At 34.4% G+C, this 16,078-nt stretch overlaps 2 protein-coding genes and 1 pseudogene across 2 annotated transcripts; all 3 read right to left on the bottom strand.

Annotated features, from left to right (window-relative positions):
• Window positions 1–5,854: 5,854 nt before the first annotated feature.
• On the bottom strand, window positions 5,855–6,282 carry LOC25483094 (probable calcium-binding protein CML23; annotated as a pseudogene).
• A 1,502-nt stretch (window positions 6,283–7,784) lies between these two features.
• LOC25483093 (probable calcium-binding protein CML27) lies at window positions 7,785–8,408 on the bottom strand. The gene has a single exon (XM_013611742.3). The coding sequence runs from the start codon at window positions 8,325–8,327 to the stop codon at window positions 7,899–7,901; it is 429 nt and encodes a 142-aa protein (XP_013467196.1). The 5' UTR covers window positions 8,328–8,408; the 3' UTR covers window positions 7,785–7,898.
• A 4,927-nt stretch (window positions 8,409–13,335) lies between these two features.
• LOC25483091 (ankyrin repeat domain-containing protein 13C) lies at window positions 13,336–15,439 on the bottom strand. The gene is made up of 2 exons (XM_013611740.1): window positions 14,048–15,439; window positions 13,336–13,650 (listed from the first exon to the last, which is right to left on the bottom strand). The coding sequence occupies exons 1-2, from the start codon at window positions 15,437–15,439 to the stop codon at window positions 13,336–13,338; spliced, it is 1,707 nt and encodes a 568-aa protein (XP_013467194.1).
• Window positions 15,440–16,078: the final 639 nt, after the last annotated feature.

The raw sequence follows: 16,078 nt of genomic DNA, 5'->3' as shown, positions 1-16,078 counted from the left end.
TGAAGATTTTATTATATCTGGTATTGACAGAAGCAAAGTTGCTTCAATGATTTATAGCATTTACAGAAACAATGGTAAAAGGATTGGATTCTCAGGAGGGAAACCTAATGAAATCAGTCTTAAAGCGTGTTGTGAATGCATCAAGGAAGGATTGGAAACCTTTTTCGTACCTGAAGGTGCTAAGTTTGAAACTGTAGTTCAGTCAGAACCTGAAGCTTCCAACTCTGAGGCTAAGATCACTTCAAAGCCAAAAAACTCTAAGCCAAAGGCAATGATAAACTCTGATTCTAAAACTTCAAAGATCAAGATTCTGAAGAGATCAGAACTTATTCCTCAGAGTTTGTTGAAACCAGAATCTGGTATCCCGAAGTCTAAGTTTTAGAAGAATAAAACAGTTGTTGCTTCTCAGAAGTCAAAACCAAAAGGTGCTACACCTAAGGTAGTGATTAATCAGAAGCTATCAAACTCACATCACAAGGTACAAGAAGTGAAGAGTATAACTTCTAGTACCAACCTCAAAGGACCCATAAAACAATGGGTACCTAAATCTTAAAATGTCAATACTGCAATTATGTCTAAGAGCAAAGGAAAAGTAAAAATCATGGTACCTAGACAGCGGTTGCTCAAGGCATATGACAGGAGAGAAGTTTATGTTCCTCACCCTCACAATGAAAGAAGGAGGAAGTGTGAAATTTGGAGGCAACCAGTCTGCAAGATCATTGGTACATGAATTATTGGTAACTCCTCTATCTCTATTAATAATGTGTGTTTGGTAGATGGTCTTGAACATAACCTTTTAAGTATCAGTCAGTTTTGTGACAATGGTTATGATGTGATGTTTGGAAAGACCAACTCCACAGTAATCAACAAGGATAACAAGTCCATAATATTCAAAGGAAAGAGGATAGAAAATGTCTATAAAATTAACTTCTCTGAACTGGTTGATCAGGAGGTAATTTGTCTTCTATCGGTGAATGATAAGAGATGGATGTGGCACAGAAGGTTGGGACATGCTAACTGGAGATTAATCTCTAAACTTAGTAAGTTACAACTTGTCAAAGGCCTACCAGACATTGACTATCATTCAGATGCACTTTGTGGTGCATGCCAGAAAGGGAAGATTGTTAAATCTTCTTTTAAAACAAAAGACACTGTCTCAACCTCCAGACCTTTAGAATTACTTCATATTGATTTATTTGGACCAGTTAGCACTGCATCCTTATATGGAAGTAAATATGGATTAGTTATTGTTGATGATTACAGCAGATGGACTTGGGTAAAATTCCTGAGAAATAAGGATAATGCTTATGATGTATTCAGCAACTTCTGCACTCAAATACAATCTGAAAAAGAAATGAAAATTTTAAAAGTTAGAAGTGATCATGGTTGAGAATTTGAAAATGAGCCATTTGAAACTTTTTGTGAAAAACATGGAGTCATCCATGAATTCTCTTCTCCTAGAACTCCACAGCAAAATGGGGTTGTAGAAAGAAAGAATAGAACTTTACAAGAAATGGCAGGAACCATGATTCATGAAAATAATTTGGCTAAACATTTCTGGGCAGAAGCAGTGAATACAACATGTTATGATCAAAATAGAATCTATATCAGACCTATCTTGGAGAAAACAACATATGAACTCTTTAAGGGAAGAAGACCCAATATCTCTTACTTTCATCAATTTGGATGTACATGTTACATTCTAAATAACAAGCTCTACCTAAAGAAATTTGATGCCAAGGCCCAAAGAAGAATCTTTTTAGGTTACTCTGATAGGTCAAAGGCATACATAGTGTATAATTGAGAGACACTCTGTGTTGAAGAATCAATGCACGTTAAATTTGATGACAAAGAGCCTGGAAATGAAACTCCAGAGCAAGAATATGAATGTTTTGCAGATATACAGGTGCCTGAAGACACTCCAGAACCTGATCAGAATTTTGAATCTGAAGATAGTTGATGAGATAAAACTGCAAGTGCACAGTTCTACCGAAGTAGTAAAAAGAGAGTATCGTTCCGACAAGGAGTTATGAATTCAATTAACTTTAAATAATGATTAGATGAGAGTTTGAGATTATAAAGGTTGGATTTTTAACATAATGAAAATAACAATAATAATAAAAAGGTGTCTTTGGATCATTGGTCCGTCATGGTGACAAATCCTTCACAAACCAAACTATTAAACCTAGAACCTTATGTTAGACTTAACTTCTAAAGACTAGTTTCTCTTATGTTCCTCTAACAATCAAGTCGCTGACTTGATTACTATTAGATTTTGGTTCCTTTTAGCAATCAAGCTTATTTCGCTGACTTGATTACTATTAAAATCCTTGAAGTTCGAAACTTATATGTCTCAAGGATTGCAAAGACTATTTCGCTGCCTTTACAATCCTTGTCTAAATTCACTTGTTCGAATATCAAAACTCCACTTTCGTTTTATGAATTGATATTTTAGATGATGGATTAACAATTATCAAACCCTCAACTTTCGTTTCCACAGTTTGATAATGGTTAATTCATGTTAAAACGGTGAATTTAGATTAGAAACTAGGGTTACATAAGATTAGGGTTAAAGCTTGGTTTGATTAGGATTATGTCATTAGACTTATCCAACCATCCCAAGACAAGAGAAGCATACTCACTAACGTTCATTGTAGACCTAGAAGAGAAGAAGAAGAAGAAGAAGAACATAAAATAAAGGTGAACTTTTATTCAAAGAAACAATTGTCACTTATTATTTTAGAGAACAAAAGATAAATTGTTATGATAGCTAGCTACTCTATTTATAGTCTATAACAACTTAAAACCTAAGCAATACATCACTAGAATGGTCCACAAGAAGCCAAGGGCTTTTAGGTCAGAAATAAACTAATAGGTAGCTTGTACGAAAAGCAAAAGCAGCAAAAGGACTAAAGTGGGGCGCGCCTCTTGTATATATTTGTACAAGATCTTCAAATTCTTTGCACAGGATATTTTTGTATGAGATATTCATATTTTTGTCCTCAATCCTTGCACCATATATTTTTGTATAAGATCTTTTATATTTTTGGCACGAATCAGCTCCAATTCGCCTTTCTTTTGCTCCAAGACTCAATCTTTAGAATATTTGTTCCTGAAATATAATAACTTGCAATTGTAGTAAAAGAGTTCTAAAAAGGAGATAAACTTAAATAAAATACACTCAAATATAAATAAAACGGACTTAAATATTATATTAAAATAACTAATTATTGACTCATCAATAGTCCAGAAGCTGAACTCACTCCAGAAGCTCAAGATGAAGTTGCTTTTGATGAAGCTCAAGATGGCTCTCAGCAAGCTAATCAATCCAGGAATACATTCAAGTACAAGTCTTCACATCCTGAGAATCAAATCATTGGGAACAAAGAAAGTCCTAGAAGGACAAGATCATATTTCAGACAAGAAGTGTCTATGATAGGATTGTTGTCGGTGATAGAACCTGCTACAGTTGAAGAAGCACTTTCAGATGATGGATGAATACTAGCTATGCAAGAAGAGCTTAATCAGTTTCAAAGAAATGATGTGTGGGATCTGGTACCCAAACCTTAGCAGAAGAACATTATTGGAACAAAATGGGTATTCAGAAACAAGCTGAATGAACAAGGTGAAGTAGTAAGAAACAAAGCTAGACTTGTTGCTCAAGGTTACAGTCAAAAAGAAGGCATTGATTATACTGAAACATTTGCTCCAGTTGCAAGATTGGAAGCAATCAGGTTACTTCTATGCTATACAGTAAATCATGGCATAATATTATATCAAATGGATGTAAAGAGTGCATTTCTCAATGGAGTGATATCAGAAGAAGTGTTTGTCAAGCAACCCTATGGTTTTGAGGATCTTAAACATCCTGACCATGTTTATAAACCTAAGAAATCACTATATGGCTTGAAACAAGCTCTCATAGCTTGGTATGATAGACTAAATAATTTCCTGATTAAAAATGATTTTAAAAGAGATCAGATTGACACAACACTCTTCAAAAGGACTCTTGAAAAAACCATTCTTGTTGTGCAGATATATGTTGATGATATGATATTTTTTTAGTGACACAACAACAATATATATTCATTGATAATTTGTCGTCGTTCTTTTCTCATTCTTTTTTTTTTTCCTTTTTAATTGTAATCATTTTGGCACCAAATTGTCATGAATATGTATGGGTTAGGCTATAAGAAAAAAGAAATTGTGCTTCATTTCAAAGTCCTGTTAAAGCCAGCCAACTTTAAAACATTACATTTTATCATATTAGACTTTCCTTTGGATCCCTTTCTCAGTATTCAATTCCTTTTTAAGAAATTCATCAGCTTTTCAACAAAACATTGCACCAATAGAACTAACCTTCCACACCAATGTTCCTCTTCGATTCAGATTTCAGATAGTTTTGAAACAAAAAGGCAACAATGTAGATTTATATTTCGGTACATTTCCCTATCTCTGTCTAATTTCAAAAAAGTTCATTTTAACATTTAATTGGTAATCATCTATCAACACCTGTTTCAAGTTCAACATTATAATAGTTCAAATAACATATTTAAAATTAAATTGTTACCATAGTTCAAATTTCTTATATTTCACTAATTAAAAGCATATGAACAAATGTTTGTGATATTTGAAGCTATTAACATTTCTACCTAAAACATGCCATTTATTCTTTGACAACTTAGATAGTCTTTTCGATTAGACACAATGACCTAAATATTATTAAGTGAATCGGATTGAAAAACTTTAGGCATGGAGTTGACTGAAGAGACATATGGGAAACTGAAACATAACAACATACATTTAGGAAATGTTTCCTTTTCCTCAAGAAACTCAGTACAAACCACCTGTGTTATCTTTAAAACAAATAAACGGATATTTGAAATATGAAAAACAAAGTTCTAAACTTGGGCTGAATTTAATAAACAGATATTTGAAATAAACAGATTCTTCTAACACTATTTGAACTTGTGATGATGTGGATTAGTAAATGTCCGCAGAAGGGTTGATCACAGTTATTCATTAATGCTATTACAAGGGAATAAGAAATATTGCTGTTGGAAATTCATTAGAGGATGCATCTCTCTCTCTAGTCAACTACAATAATGATTAACTGTGTGATGCAAGGCATTGGTTTATTATATATATTCGGATAACAAAAAATATAGCATTTAGAAGGGAGATTCCATCTAAAAAATAAGAAAAAATTGTATTTTAAAGGGTAAACATTATTAAACTAAATGTTGTTAATAACGCAATCGAGCACATGACAAGCAAGAGGCTCAAGAACAGTACACACAAGAAAAAACAGCCCAGAAAGCACAGCTCCCTTGAATTCACTGCACAGCAGCAGCGGATCGAAACAGAATAGCAGCAAAGAGAACTATAACCGGACACCAACCCACGGCCTAATCAAAACATATCTCATCAATGAAGAAACACAGCATTTGTATGGGAATAAGGCATAATATGTGATCAATGTGTAACTTATTGTAGTTAATTAGGGTAAGATTGTCTTGAATATTTTGTAGTGTGAAAGAAAAAATATGGAAATATGACATTTATTCCATTCATTAATATAGATAGAATTTTGTTTTTTTAATTTTTTGCACTTTGAAACGCTTTGTGAACATGATATAATTCTTTCTCAAGAGGGTTGGAAATTGGAATGATAACAATTAAGATAAAACATTTTTTTCAATGGCAAAATATATCAATAACTAAACACCAGAAGAAAATAGATATGAATAACAAAACACCAAAAATAACAGAGAACGTTTGCATAGAAAAGATCAATAAAAGAAGATATTAACAAAACTAGCTCTATCTTCTTAATCACTAAACCCTAACAACATCAGCGAGCCATCATCTTCTTGAACTCCTCAAAGTTAACTTTTCCATCTCCATCCGCGTCAACCTTGCTTATCATTCTCTGACAATCACTGAGGGAGCACTTCTCACCAAGTTTGTTAAGAACGATGTGCAGTTCATTGGGAGAGATGAGACCGTCCTTGTCAAGGTCGTAAAGGTCGAAAGCATCTCTCGAATCTCTACGTCTTTCCCAGCGGCAGCATCATCATAGTTGTAGTGGAAATCCGCAAATTCTTTGAGATCAATGTAACCGTCACCATTCTGATCAATATGTTCCATCAGTAGCTTTACTTCATCAGAGGTCGATTTGGATCCAATCGTCGAAAGCATTTGTTCCAGTTCCGAGACAGAGATCTTTCAATCACCGTTCTTGTCAAACTTGTTGAAGATGCTGCGCACCTCGTCGTCCATGGCGTAGTTTTGCAACACTATAGGACACGCTAATTAGGGTTGGAATTTCGTTTTCTTTTTCATCCACGAGGTGATTTATATATATACTGTGCTGTTTAAGTTTCACGCGTTTTCTTGTGCAGGAATTAGCTAGGTTAGGGTTAGGAAGTGGGAGGGAAACTTCAGGTAATTTCATGCGCTGGGTTAGTATTAGTTACATCTGTTATCCAATCCAATCAATAAAAATTAATAAGATTTCTTTTTGCCCCACACATCCGGTACGTAATTTCCCTTAATAACACATCTGGTATATACCACCGAAACATTGATACTTAACTACCAGATGTTCATTTTAATTTTTTTATTGTGTATATCCCCGGTAGATATCTACCTGATGTTCATTTCAAAAATTTCTATTTTCTATCTTTGGTGGATAACTAGCAGATGTTGATTTTAAAAGATTTCATTTTTGTACATCTGGTACTTAACTAACGGAATACTCAAATTTCATTATATAAATCAGATTGCAGTTTTTAAGCAGTTGTTTTCTATTTTCCGCTCAATTTGAATATGCTTCTAAATCTTGCGATTTTTTGCGTTTTCATCACAATCAATGGAACAAATAGCTTCAATCTTTACTCAATATCGATCAATTAGCAGGTAAACCTTCTTCCTTTCACATTCAGCTTGTGCATAAATTTTAAGTTTTTTGACATATATAAAGCATCCGGGAGTTATTTACAAGAGCTGAGTTTTTTGACATTTCTACCTAAGACATTCCATTTATCCTTTGACGACTAATTAGATAGTCTTTTCGATTGGACACAACGACCTAAATATTATTAAGTGAATCGGATTACTGCTTGAAATTCATTTGAGAATGCATCTCTCCCTAATCAACTACAATAATCTGTGATGCAATGATTTTGTTTTTTATATAGATATATAAATTGTCAGATAACAAAAATTACATTTATAAGGGAGATTCCATATAAAAATAAGAAAAAATTGTATAACATATTATCTTATAAATTGCATTGTTTAACTCTTTTTCATTAGAAAAGGCTAAATAGTATTAACAACGCAATCGAGCACAAGACAAGGAGGGCTCCAAAAGTTAAAGCCCAGAAAACACAGCCCCCTTGAATCCACTTCACAACAGAAGCGGATCGAAACAGAACAGCCGCAGAGAGAGTAAACACCACAATAGCTATACTCAGAACTGTAACCGGACAACAACCCACGACCTAATCGAAACATATCTCATCTATGCAGAAACACAGCATTCGTATGGGAATAAGGCATAGTATGTGATCAATGTATTCCATATTGTAGTTGATTAGGGTAAGATTGACTTGAATATTTTGTAGTGAGAAAGAAAGAATAGGGAGGTATGACATTTATTCCATTCATTTTCATTACTTTGAAAGATATAATTTTCTTTTTCTTAATTTTTTTGCACTTTGAAACGCTTTGTTGGAACGATCAACACTTAAGATAAAACATTTTGTTAAATGGCAAAATATATCAATTACTAAACACCTGAAGAGAACATATATCAATAACAAAGCACCAAAAAGAACAGAGAATGTTTGCAGAGAAAAGATAAAAAAAAAAAAAACTAAACCCTAACAGCATCAGCGAGTCATCATCTTCTTGAACTCATCAAAGTTAACTTTTCCATCACCGTCGGCATCAACGTTGCTTATCATTCTCTGACAATCACCGAGGGAGCACTTCTCACCGAGTTTATTAAGAACGATATGCAGTTCTGTGGGAGAGATGACACCGTCTTTGTCGAGGTCGTAAAGGTTGAAAGCATCGCGAAGCTCCTCATCCTTACCGGCAGCAGCAGCAGCATCATCATTGCAGTGGAAATCAGCGAATTCTTTGAGATCTATGTAACCGTCGCCGTTCTTATCAATATGTTCCATCATCGTTTTCAATTCATCAGTTGTCCATTTGGATCCAAGGCTCGAAAGCATTTGTTCCAACTCTGTGACAGAGATCCTTCCGTCACCATTCTTGTCGAACTTGTTGAAGATTTTGCGAACCTCGTCGTCCATGGTGTAGTTGCTTTTACCAGAAAGCCGAGGAGGGAAAAGAAAGTTTTGCAACACTACACGACACGCTGATTAGGGTTTGGAATTTTGTTTTATTTTTCCTCCATGATGAGGTGATTTATATATATTGTGCCGTGTTCACGCGTTTTCATTGTGCTGAACGTAGTTTAGGGCAAGGAAGTGGGAAGGAAACTTCGCGTTTCATGGGCTAGGTTGATATTTGTTACATCGGTTATCCAATCCAATAAAATAAAAAAAAGATTTGTTTTTACTTTTTAGGCCCCCATATCTCTATAGGCATCCTAAAATTACGAAATTGTCTTTAATAACATATGCGATATATAACAACCGGAGCATCAGGTACGGATGTTCATTTTTGTTTTTTTTTATAGGAATACCGGATGTTCATTTTAAAATGTTCATTTAACACAAATTTCAATTTTGTACCCCCAGTAGATAACTATCGGATGTTGATTTTAAAAATGTTCATTTTACAAATTTAAATTTCTTACCTCCATTGAATAATTACCGGATATTCATTTTAAAAATAAAAAATTTCCATTTTGTACATCTGATAAATAACTATCTGGTGTTCATTTTAAAAATTTCAATTTTCTATCTCTGGCTAATAATTGTCGGATGTTCATTAAAAATAAATCATTTTTGTAACCCTGGTACTTATCTACCGGAACACTCATTATGTAAATGGATTAAATAATGTTTGTCGCCCTGCTATTTCGAAGAGTTTTGATTTTACCCCTTATAAAAATAAAATTTTATGATTCTCCTTTGCCATTTCAATTTTTTTATTTTATTTTAGACCCTAAGGACATTATGCAAGTAAGCTTCCGTGACAGTTGACTAATGATTAATTAGATGACTTGGATTTTTATTTCTTTTTCGTTTATTATTTTTCTAGCTGCCATCTACTTATTATATATTAAATATTAATCCCTATGATTTTACCATTTTACCCATAGAAGGGGCATTTTTGTAATTTGCAAATAGGTGGGATGTGGTTGTTGCCACCTCACTATTATATGGTATAGTTATGTGCTTTAATTTATTTATGTGTTTTCTCCGATTATAATGTTCTTATAGATGTAATTTTTTTTAAGAAATCATCAGGCTTCTTCATGTGATTGTAAGACAACGCCAATTGGGACTGGAAAGAAACCGTGTATGAATATTGTGTTGAAAGATAAAAAATATTATTTTCTAATTAATTTGTCATTATCAGAGGATAGGATTTTGTATAAGTTTGATAATGACATGAAAGATGTCTTTCCTTATGCAGTGGGAATATAGTTGATGTAACACTATGAAACAAAAAAAATACTTCGTAGCTTTATCATTTACCATCTATTTACCTTGAGTTCTTTACTTCCATTTGTAGTCAATGGCTAAATTTGAGATCCTGCACGGGTTCTATTGTGAAAGAGATGGATTTGGCCAACTGCATATGCAGCAAAGTTCTTATTTATCTGCAACTTGTTTTGTTCCCAGCACTTCCCAAATGAGATATCAAAGACATTTCTAAAAGGAACATGAAAAACAATCACACTCATCGACAAAGAGAGCAAGTTACGGAAAATACTTAGGCGGCCAATGCTTCAACTTTTGCCGAGAACATATGTTAGAGGTAGGTAATAAGCTAATTTTTGATCTATAGAAGGCACATAAAAATATGCACGTTCAAGCCGTTCCCAAATAAAGATATTGTGTTCATGATCCACACTTTGAACAGATCACCTTAACTCTAATCCTAGACTTCATCTGATGTAAATATGGGTATCAATCCTGTCACCGTTTCTTCTTTTGTTGGCTGCAGAGGGCCTAAATGTTCTGATGAAATCTTTGGTTCAGGCTCAATTGTTTACTGGGTATAGTTTTTGGGTGGTTAATCCGGTTGTGGTTTCACATCTTCAATTTGCTGATGACACCTTGTTGCTAGGAACTAAAAATTGGGCTAACGTCCGTGCTTTAAGGGCTGCACTTTTTATTTTTAAGGTCATGTCTCGTTTGAAGGTGAATTTTCATAAGAGTAGCTTGGTTGGTGTGAATATCGCTTCTTCTTGGTTAAGTGAGGCGGCGTCTGTTTTAAATTGCAAAGTGGGTAAGGTGCCGTTTTTGTACTTGGGCTTTCCTATCGGGGGAAATTCTCGGCGTTTGAGTTTTTGGGAACCATTTGTGAATCGTATAAAAGCTAGGTTGTCTGGTTGGAATAGTCGTTTTCTATCTTTTGGCGGCCGTCTGGTTTAGTTAAAGTCTGTTCTGACCTCTCTGCCTGTCTATGCACTTTCCTTCTTCAAAGCTCCATCAGGTATAATCTCTTCCGTTGACTTTTTATTTATTTATTTTTATTTTTTTTGGGGGGGGGGGGGGGGGGTGTGAGGACCATAGGAAAATATCTTGGATAGGTTGGCATGATGTGTGCCTTCATAGGGAGTTTAGAGGTTTGGGGGTGCGACGGTTGAAAGAATTTAATTTGGCTTTATTAGGGAAGTGGTGTTGGAGGATGCTGGTTGATAGGAGTGGCTTTTGGTATCGAGTTTTAGTCGCCCGTTATGGCGAAGTAGGTGGGAGGTTGGGGGCCGGAGTTGTTCTTCTTGGTGGAGGGAGGTAGGGTGGATTAGAGAAGGGGGAGATGATATAGGTGGAGGTTGGTTTGGGGAGTGTGTGTCTAAGAAGTTGGGGGATGGTTCTGACACTTTGTTTTGGTATGATAAGTGGTTAGGATCGGTTTCTTTGTGTGAGCGGTTTCCTAGGTTGTTCGATCTTTCTGAGAACAAATCCATTACGGTGGCAGACTTGTTCTCTCTTGGTGTTGAGCGGGGTGGGGAGGCGTGGAAGTGGAGGAGGAGGTTGTGGGCTTGGGAGGAGGAGGAGTTAGAGGAGTGTAGGGCCTTATTGACTGATGTTTCTTTGCAAGATTTTGTTTCAGACAGATGGGTGTGGTTGCCAAACCCTTTTGTGGGTTACTCTGTTCGTGGTTCATATCACATGCTGACTTCTAGAGACGTTCCTCTTAGGGATCCTGCATCATCTTTGATGGTTGAAGGTTTCTTTATTTGCTTGGAGGTTGCTTCGTGATAGATTGCCTACTAAAGCTAATTTGGTTCAAAGACGGGTGCTTGACTTAGAAGCTTCTTTGTGTGTTTCAGATTGTGGCATGAGTGAAACAGCGCAACATTTGTTTCTATCTTGTGACGCTTTTTCATCTTTATGGCCTCTGGTGCGCCATTGGCTGGGTATTCTTGGTGTTGATACAAATGTTCTTCTTGATCATTTTCTTCGGTTTGTGAACTTGACAGGTGGAGGTAAAGCTATTAGAGATTTTCTTCAGCTTATTTGGCTCTTGTGCGTTTGGGTTTTATGGAACGAACGTAATAACAGACTTTTCAATAATGTTGTAACTTCTATTTCTAGGTTGTTAGATAAAGTTAAATATATGTCTTTAGCCTGGTTGAAAGCCAATAAGGTTGTTTTTAGGTTTGGTTCAGATATGTGTTGTTCAAGTCTCTTACAATGCTTGGGCATCACGTAATGGTTTGTTTTGGTTGTTTGTATGACTCTAAGTTTGTAGAGTAGCTCTTTTAGCACACCTTGTGCTAGAAGAGTTGCTTGTGGTGATTAATATAATTTCTTTTTTGATTGTTCAAAAAAAAAAAATCATTTTTTGGTAACTCTATAATAACAACACTCTTTTTTATAATTTTGGATAATATATAATAATAATTCACATATCATTGGTTCAAATTATTTTCATCCTAAATATTATGTCAATTCATAATCTCATAAATTGATTATGTGCACTCTTAATCAGCCCATATATATTTTATAATGAATCACGATGTTCCGTATTTTAACATCTATTCTTTCGAATAATTTTTTTTATCAAATACATTATTGAACTTGTGCGAAACACTGGTTTGTAACGGGTTATTATTAAAAAACAAATAAGAATTTCATTCGGTTTCTCTCTCTTGCGTGTTTGTATGTCAACTCCCTTCCAATTTTCTAGAATCCTTTGTTGAATTCTTCAATTCATTTCCATTTCAAGTTTTTTTTTTCTTCCAGAATTCCTAGTCTTCTCTCTCATCTTCAATTTCATTATTTAATTTTTTTCAATTTCCAAGTTTAATTATGAAGTTATAAATGTGAAGCGAAAAATTTTATGTGAGGAAGATGAAGGAGAATTTTCTTACTCAGTTTGATGATGAATTTTGTGATGCATGTGATGAAAGGGAAGAGAATTAGAAGTAGATTGAAATTTGTGATTTTTATGGGTTTTTGATGTGATTTTTTGGATTTTTATTTTCTAGGTTGGGTGAATTTTATGATGAAGTTATGAATGTGAAAAGAAAGATAAAGGTGAGGAAGATAAAAGGGGAATGAGTTTTAATGAGATAGACGACGAAGTTGGTGATGAATGTGATTTAGAGGAATATAAAGAATTAAAAAAAAGACCTTATTTATTATGTTTAACTATTCTTTAAAAAAAATAGCTAGAAATAGCACCTAATTAAAAAAGGTTGATTCAGTGTGCCATATCATTTATTATATACGATCAACATGCACATAATCTTATTTATCTAGTCAGATGAGCTTAAGATCTAAAATCAAAGAATTTTGAAATGACAAGGTGGAATCTAAATCATTGTTTTTACATGGAGTACAATCAAAACTCACTCAAATGGCTGGGGGGGCTAAAATAGATTTTGAGCTAAAAGAATTTAGAATTTTTTTAAAAAAAATCTAAAGCTATTTCTATATATTTACTATCATAAAAATCATTTTCCAATTTTTATCTTCCTTCTCTCCTCTCATTGTTGTGTCAGTATCAAGTTATTTCTATTTCACATGTATTCTTTATTTTTGTGTTGCATTGAAATAACAGTATAAGAAAATTAATATGTAAAAACTAAAAACAATGCAATAAAAGTAAAGCTGGTTCAACAATTAATTGTAACAACAGAAAGAAGCGAAATGTCTAACCCTAGCTAATTAGTTATGACTTTGTTTCCTTCTTCTTGTTCTTTTCTATCTTTGAATCAATAGTAACCCATTTATATTCAGAGGGAATTGTAAATAGGTCTTGTGCTTTACTGAAGTTTTCAGCAGCAGATAAATTGGACTGAGAAGGAGTTCTTATCCACTGAAACCATGACGACGACGACGATGATGAGGCTTCTTCGGATGCATTTTCAAAGTCAGCAGAAGTAGGACTTGATGGAGCTGATTCAAATTCATCTACTTTTGGTAGTTCTTCAAACTTTGTAAATGTAACAAATACTCTAACTGTTGACACCACAGGGATTGCAATCTGAATTTGCAAAGAAATGAAATGACTTTACAGTCATAAACCAAAAGAGTAAAAATTGAAATGATCAAGAAAACATTAGAAAACAAGAAATAAAAAAGTAGATGGAGTGTGTGTCCACACTGCCAATGTGGTTGATGTAATGTCTATTGGAAAAAGAGACATGCTACTTACACGAAAATCACATAATTCAGTGTAATTATATGTGTCGTGTCGGACGCGACACGCTTAATCTGAGGAGTGTCCGTGCTTCATAGGCAAGATAGTATAGAGAACATTATGAATACAGCAAAGCTTGTCAAATAATGAAAAATTGTATGATAAAAAATAACACAGACTAAAGAGAACAAATCTATAATGTTTGTAAAATGCATAACAAAGAGCAAAAGAAAGCACACACCTTGACAGGAAAAGTTTCCTTTGGAAGTTTTGTTGTAAGGAGTTCTCTAACACGACGAACAGCTTTAACTTTTTCCGCAAGAATGTCGAGTAAAGGTAAAAACTCTTCAATTTTTAACGGAAAGTTTGGAGAAAGCCAAAGTACCGGCATCACCCCTCTTTTAAATTCACTCTCACCATTTTCCTCCTTGTGACTACCACTACTGCTAGCAGAATTGGAACCATTAATTTTGGTACTTTTCCCTTTGTGATAATGATGATCCTTTTCTTTATGTCCACTAGACTTCCCTTTCTTTCCTTTCTTAGCCTCTTTTTTATTTTGACCATAATTTTCTTCTGTAAAATTCATTTCAGCTTCTAATTGCTTTCTTTCTTCATCGGTCAAAATATCATCAAGCTTTTCATTCTCCTTCTTCGGATTCTCTTTGGCAGGTAACTTCGCCTGAGCTTGAACACCAGGAACCTTTTTGGACTTAACAGAGAAAACCACATTTTGCATATCATAAACCTTACTTTTCCATGGCCCTACACTTTCTTTTTTCTCTTTTCTCCTCCATGTTATTTGAGGAACAAGAAGTGCTTGACTCACATCAATTCCAACCCTAACAACTTTAGCTTCGGTTGATTTTTTCGCCAAATATTGTTTCATTTCTTTTTCATCTGGTTTTGAAGGTCTAGTTAAATAAGGAACAACAACTTCTTTTTTCTCATGTGAAATCAAACACATAAATCCCGGGTGTATTCTCTCATCATCTGAATCATCGCCAAGAAAAAGAACACTTTGATCAGATCTTTTGATTCTCAAACCATCAAAACCAGCCAAAGTCATATCAGCTCTCATATTAGCACCTCTTTTCCAAATTTTATAAGTATCCGAAGGCGCAATCCTCGAGATAAAAGGTATAACAGAACTCTCAAAATGGAATGTTATCTCCATATAAAAATCTCTCATCCTTCTCATTGTCCCGAAATAACGAGGAAACCTTCGGAACCATTTTTCGTCCATTTCGTTATAAGAATACTTGATCATAATCAATCCTATTTTATCCTGTTTGTTTATGACAGCTTGTCTGAGAGCACTCCAGCCTTCATTGTTTTTCAATCTAATATTGGCACCAGCAGCCATGAGCATTTCAGCCGCGTCAACATCACCGAGTTTTACAGACAAGTGAAGAGGTGTGTCGCCATTTAACACATCTCTTCTATCTACCACCGCAGAAATCGCAGCCGCTTTTTCATCTTCAGCTATCGATGCAGCCTCGGTTTTTATTTCATACGGATTACTAAGTTTTGGTAACCCTCCAAGTATCTCCTTAAGATTAGCATAATCCTTCAATATTATGGCTTTGTGTATAGGACTATGAGCAAATGCTGCCACATTAATGCCTGCCATACCTCAAATCAAGAGGATGATTAATTAAACTTTGAAATGTAACTTCATCAATATCATGCATCAAACCAATGCAATTTTCCTCTAAAAGAAATCAATCCAATTTCAACAACAATCAATGCATTAGAAGCCAAAGGGAAAAGAGTCAATAAAATCATTCATCATAATTTTCTAATGGGAATTCAAGAAAGACAAATTGGTGAAAAAAATGTAAAGATGAAAATTGTCAAGAGAAAATAGGGAAAAAATAACAATGGGAAATAAAAGTGAGGGGAAGTTAGAGGTACTTGGATGCAAAAGGCTTAAAAATAGGAAAATGATTATTTTAGACAAGCATTTGTGTGACATTCATTTCTCTCAAAACAAGCCATTGGAGATTGAGGGGATTTTTTTTTTTTTTTTTTAAAAAAAATATTTTGTAAATACATTAAAATTGCGTATATTCACTATACATGTCATGATCTAGGGGATCCTCTTATGTTGAAAAAAAAAAAATGAGGAGGTTATGTTCTTAATCCCTCATGTATGATCCATCTATCTCTTCTTTTAAACACACACTATCACTATCACAATCAAAGGTTGAGATTCAACATGTCCAAAATCTAACACGAGAGGATCCATTTCCCATGTTGTAGGACGAAA

This window comes from Medicago truncatula, chromosome 1 (assembly GCF_003473485.1).
Source record: "Medicago truncatula cultivar Jemalong A17 chromosome 1, MtrunA17r5.0-ANR, whole genome shotgun sequence".
In the NCBI taxonomy this organism is placed as follows: Eukaryota; Viridiplantae; Streptophyta; class Magnoliopsida; order Fabales; family Fabaceae; genus Medicago; species Medicago truncatula.
This window is presented reverse-complemented; position numbering and strand designations above follow the sequence as displayed.

Coding starts and splice junctions, on each gene's coding strand:
- LOC25483093 (XM_013611742.3), bottom strand. CDS start 8,327: ATGGACGACGAGGTTCGCAAAATCTTCAACAAGTTCGACAAGAATGGT.
- LOC25483091 (XM_013611740.1), bottom strand. CDS start 15,439: ATGGCAGGCATTAATGTGGCAGCATTTGCTCATAGTCCTATACACAAA. Junction 13,651..14,047: donor AGGAAACTTTTCCTGTCAAG/GTGTGTGCTTTC, acceptor TTGCAAATTCAG/ATTGCAATCCCTGTGGTGTC.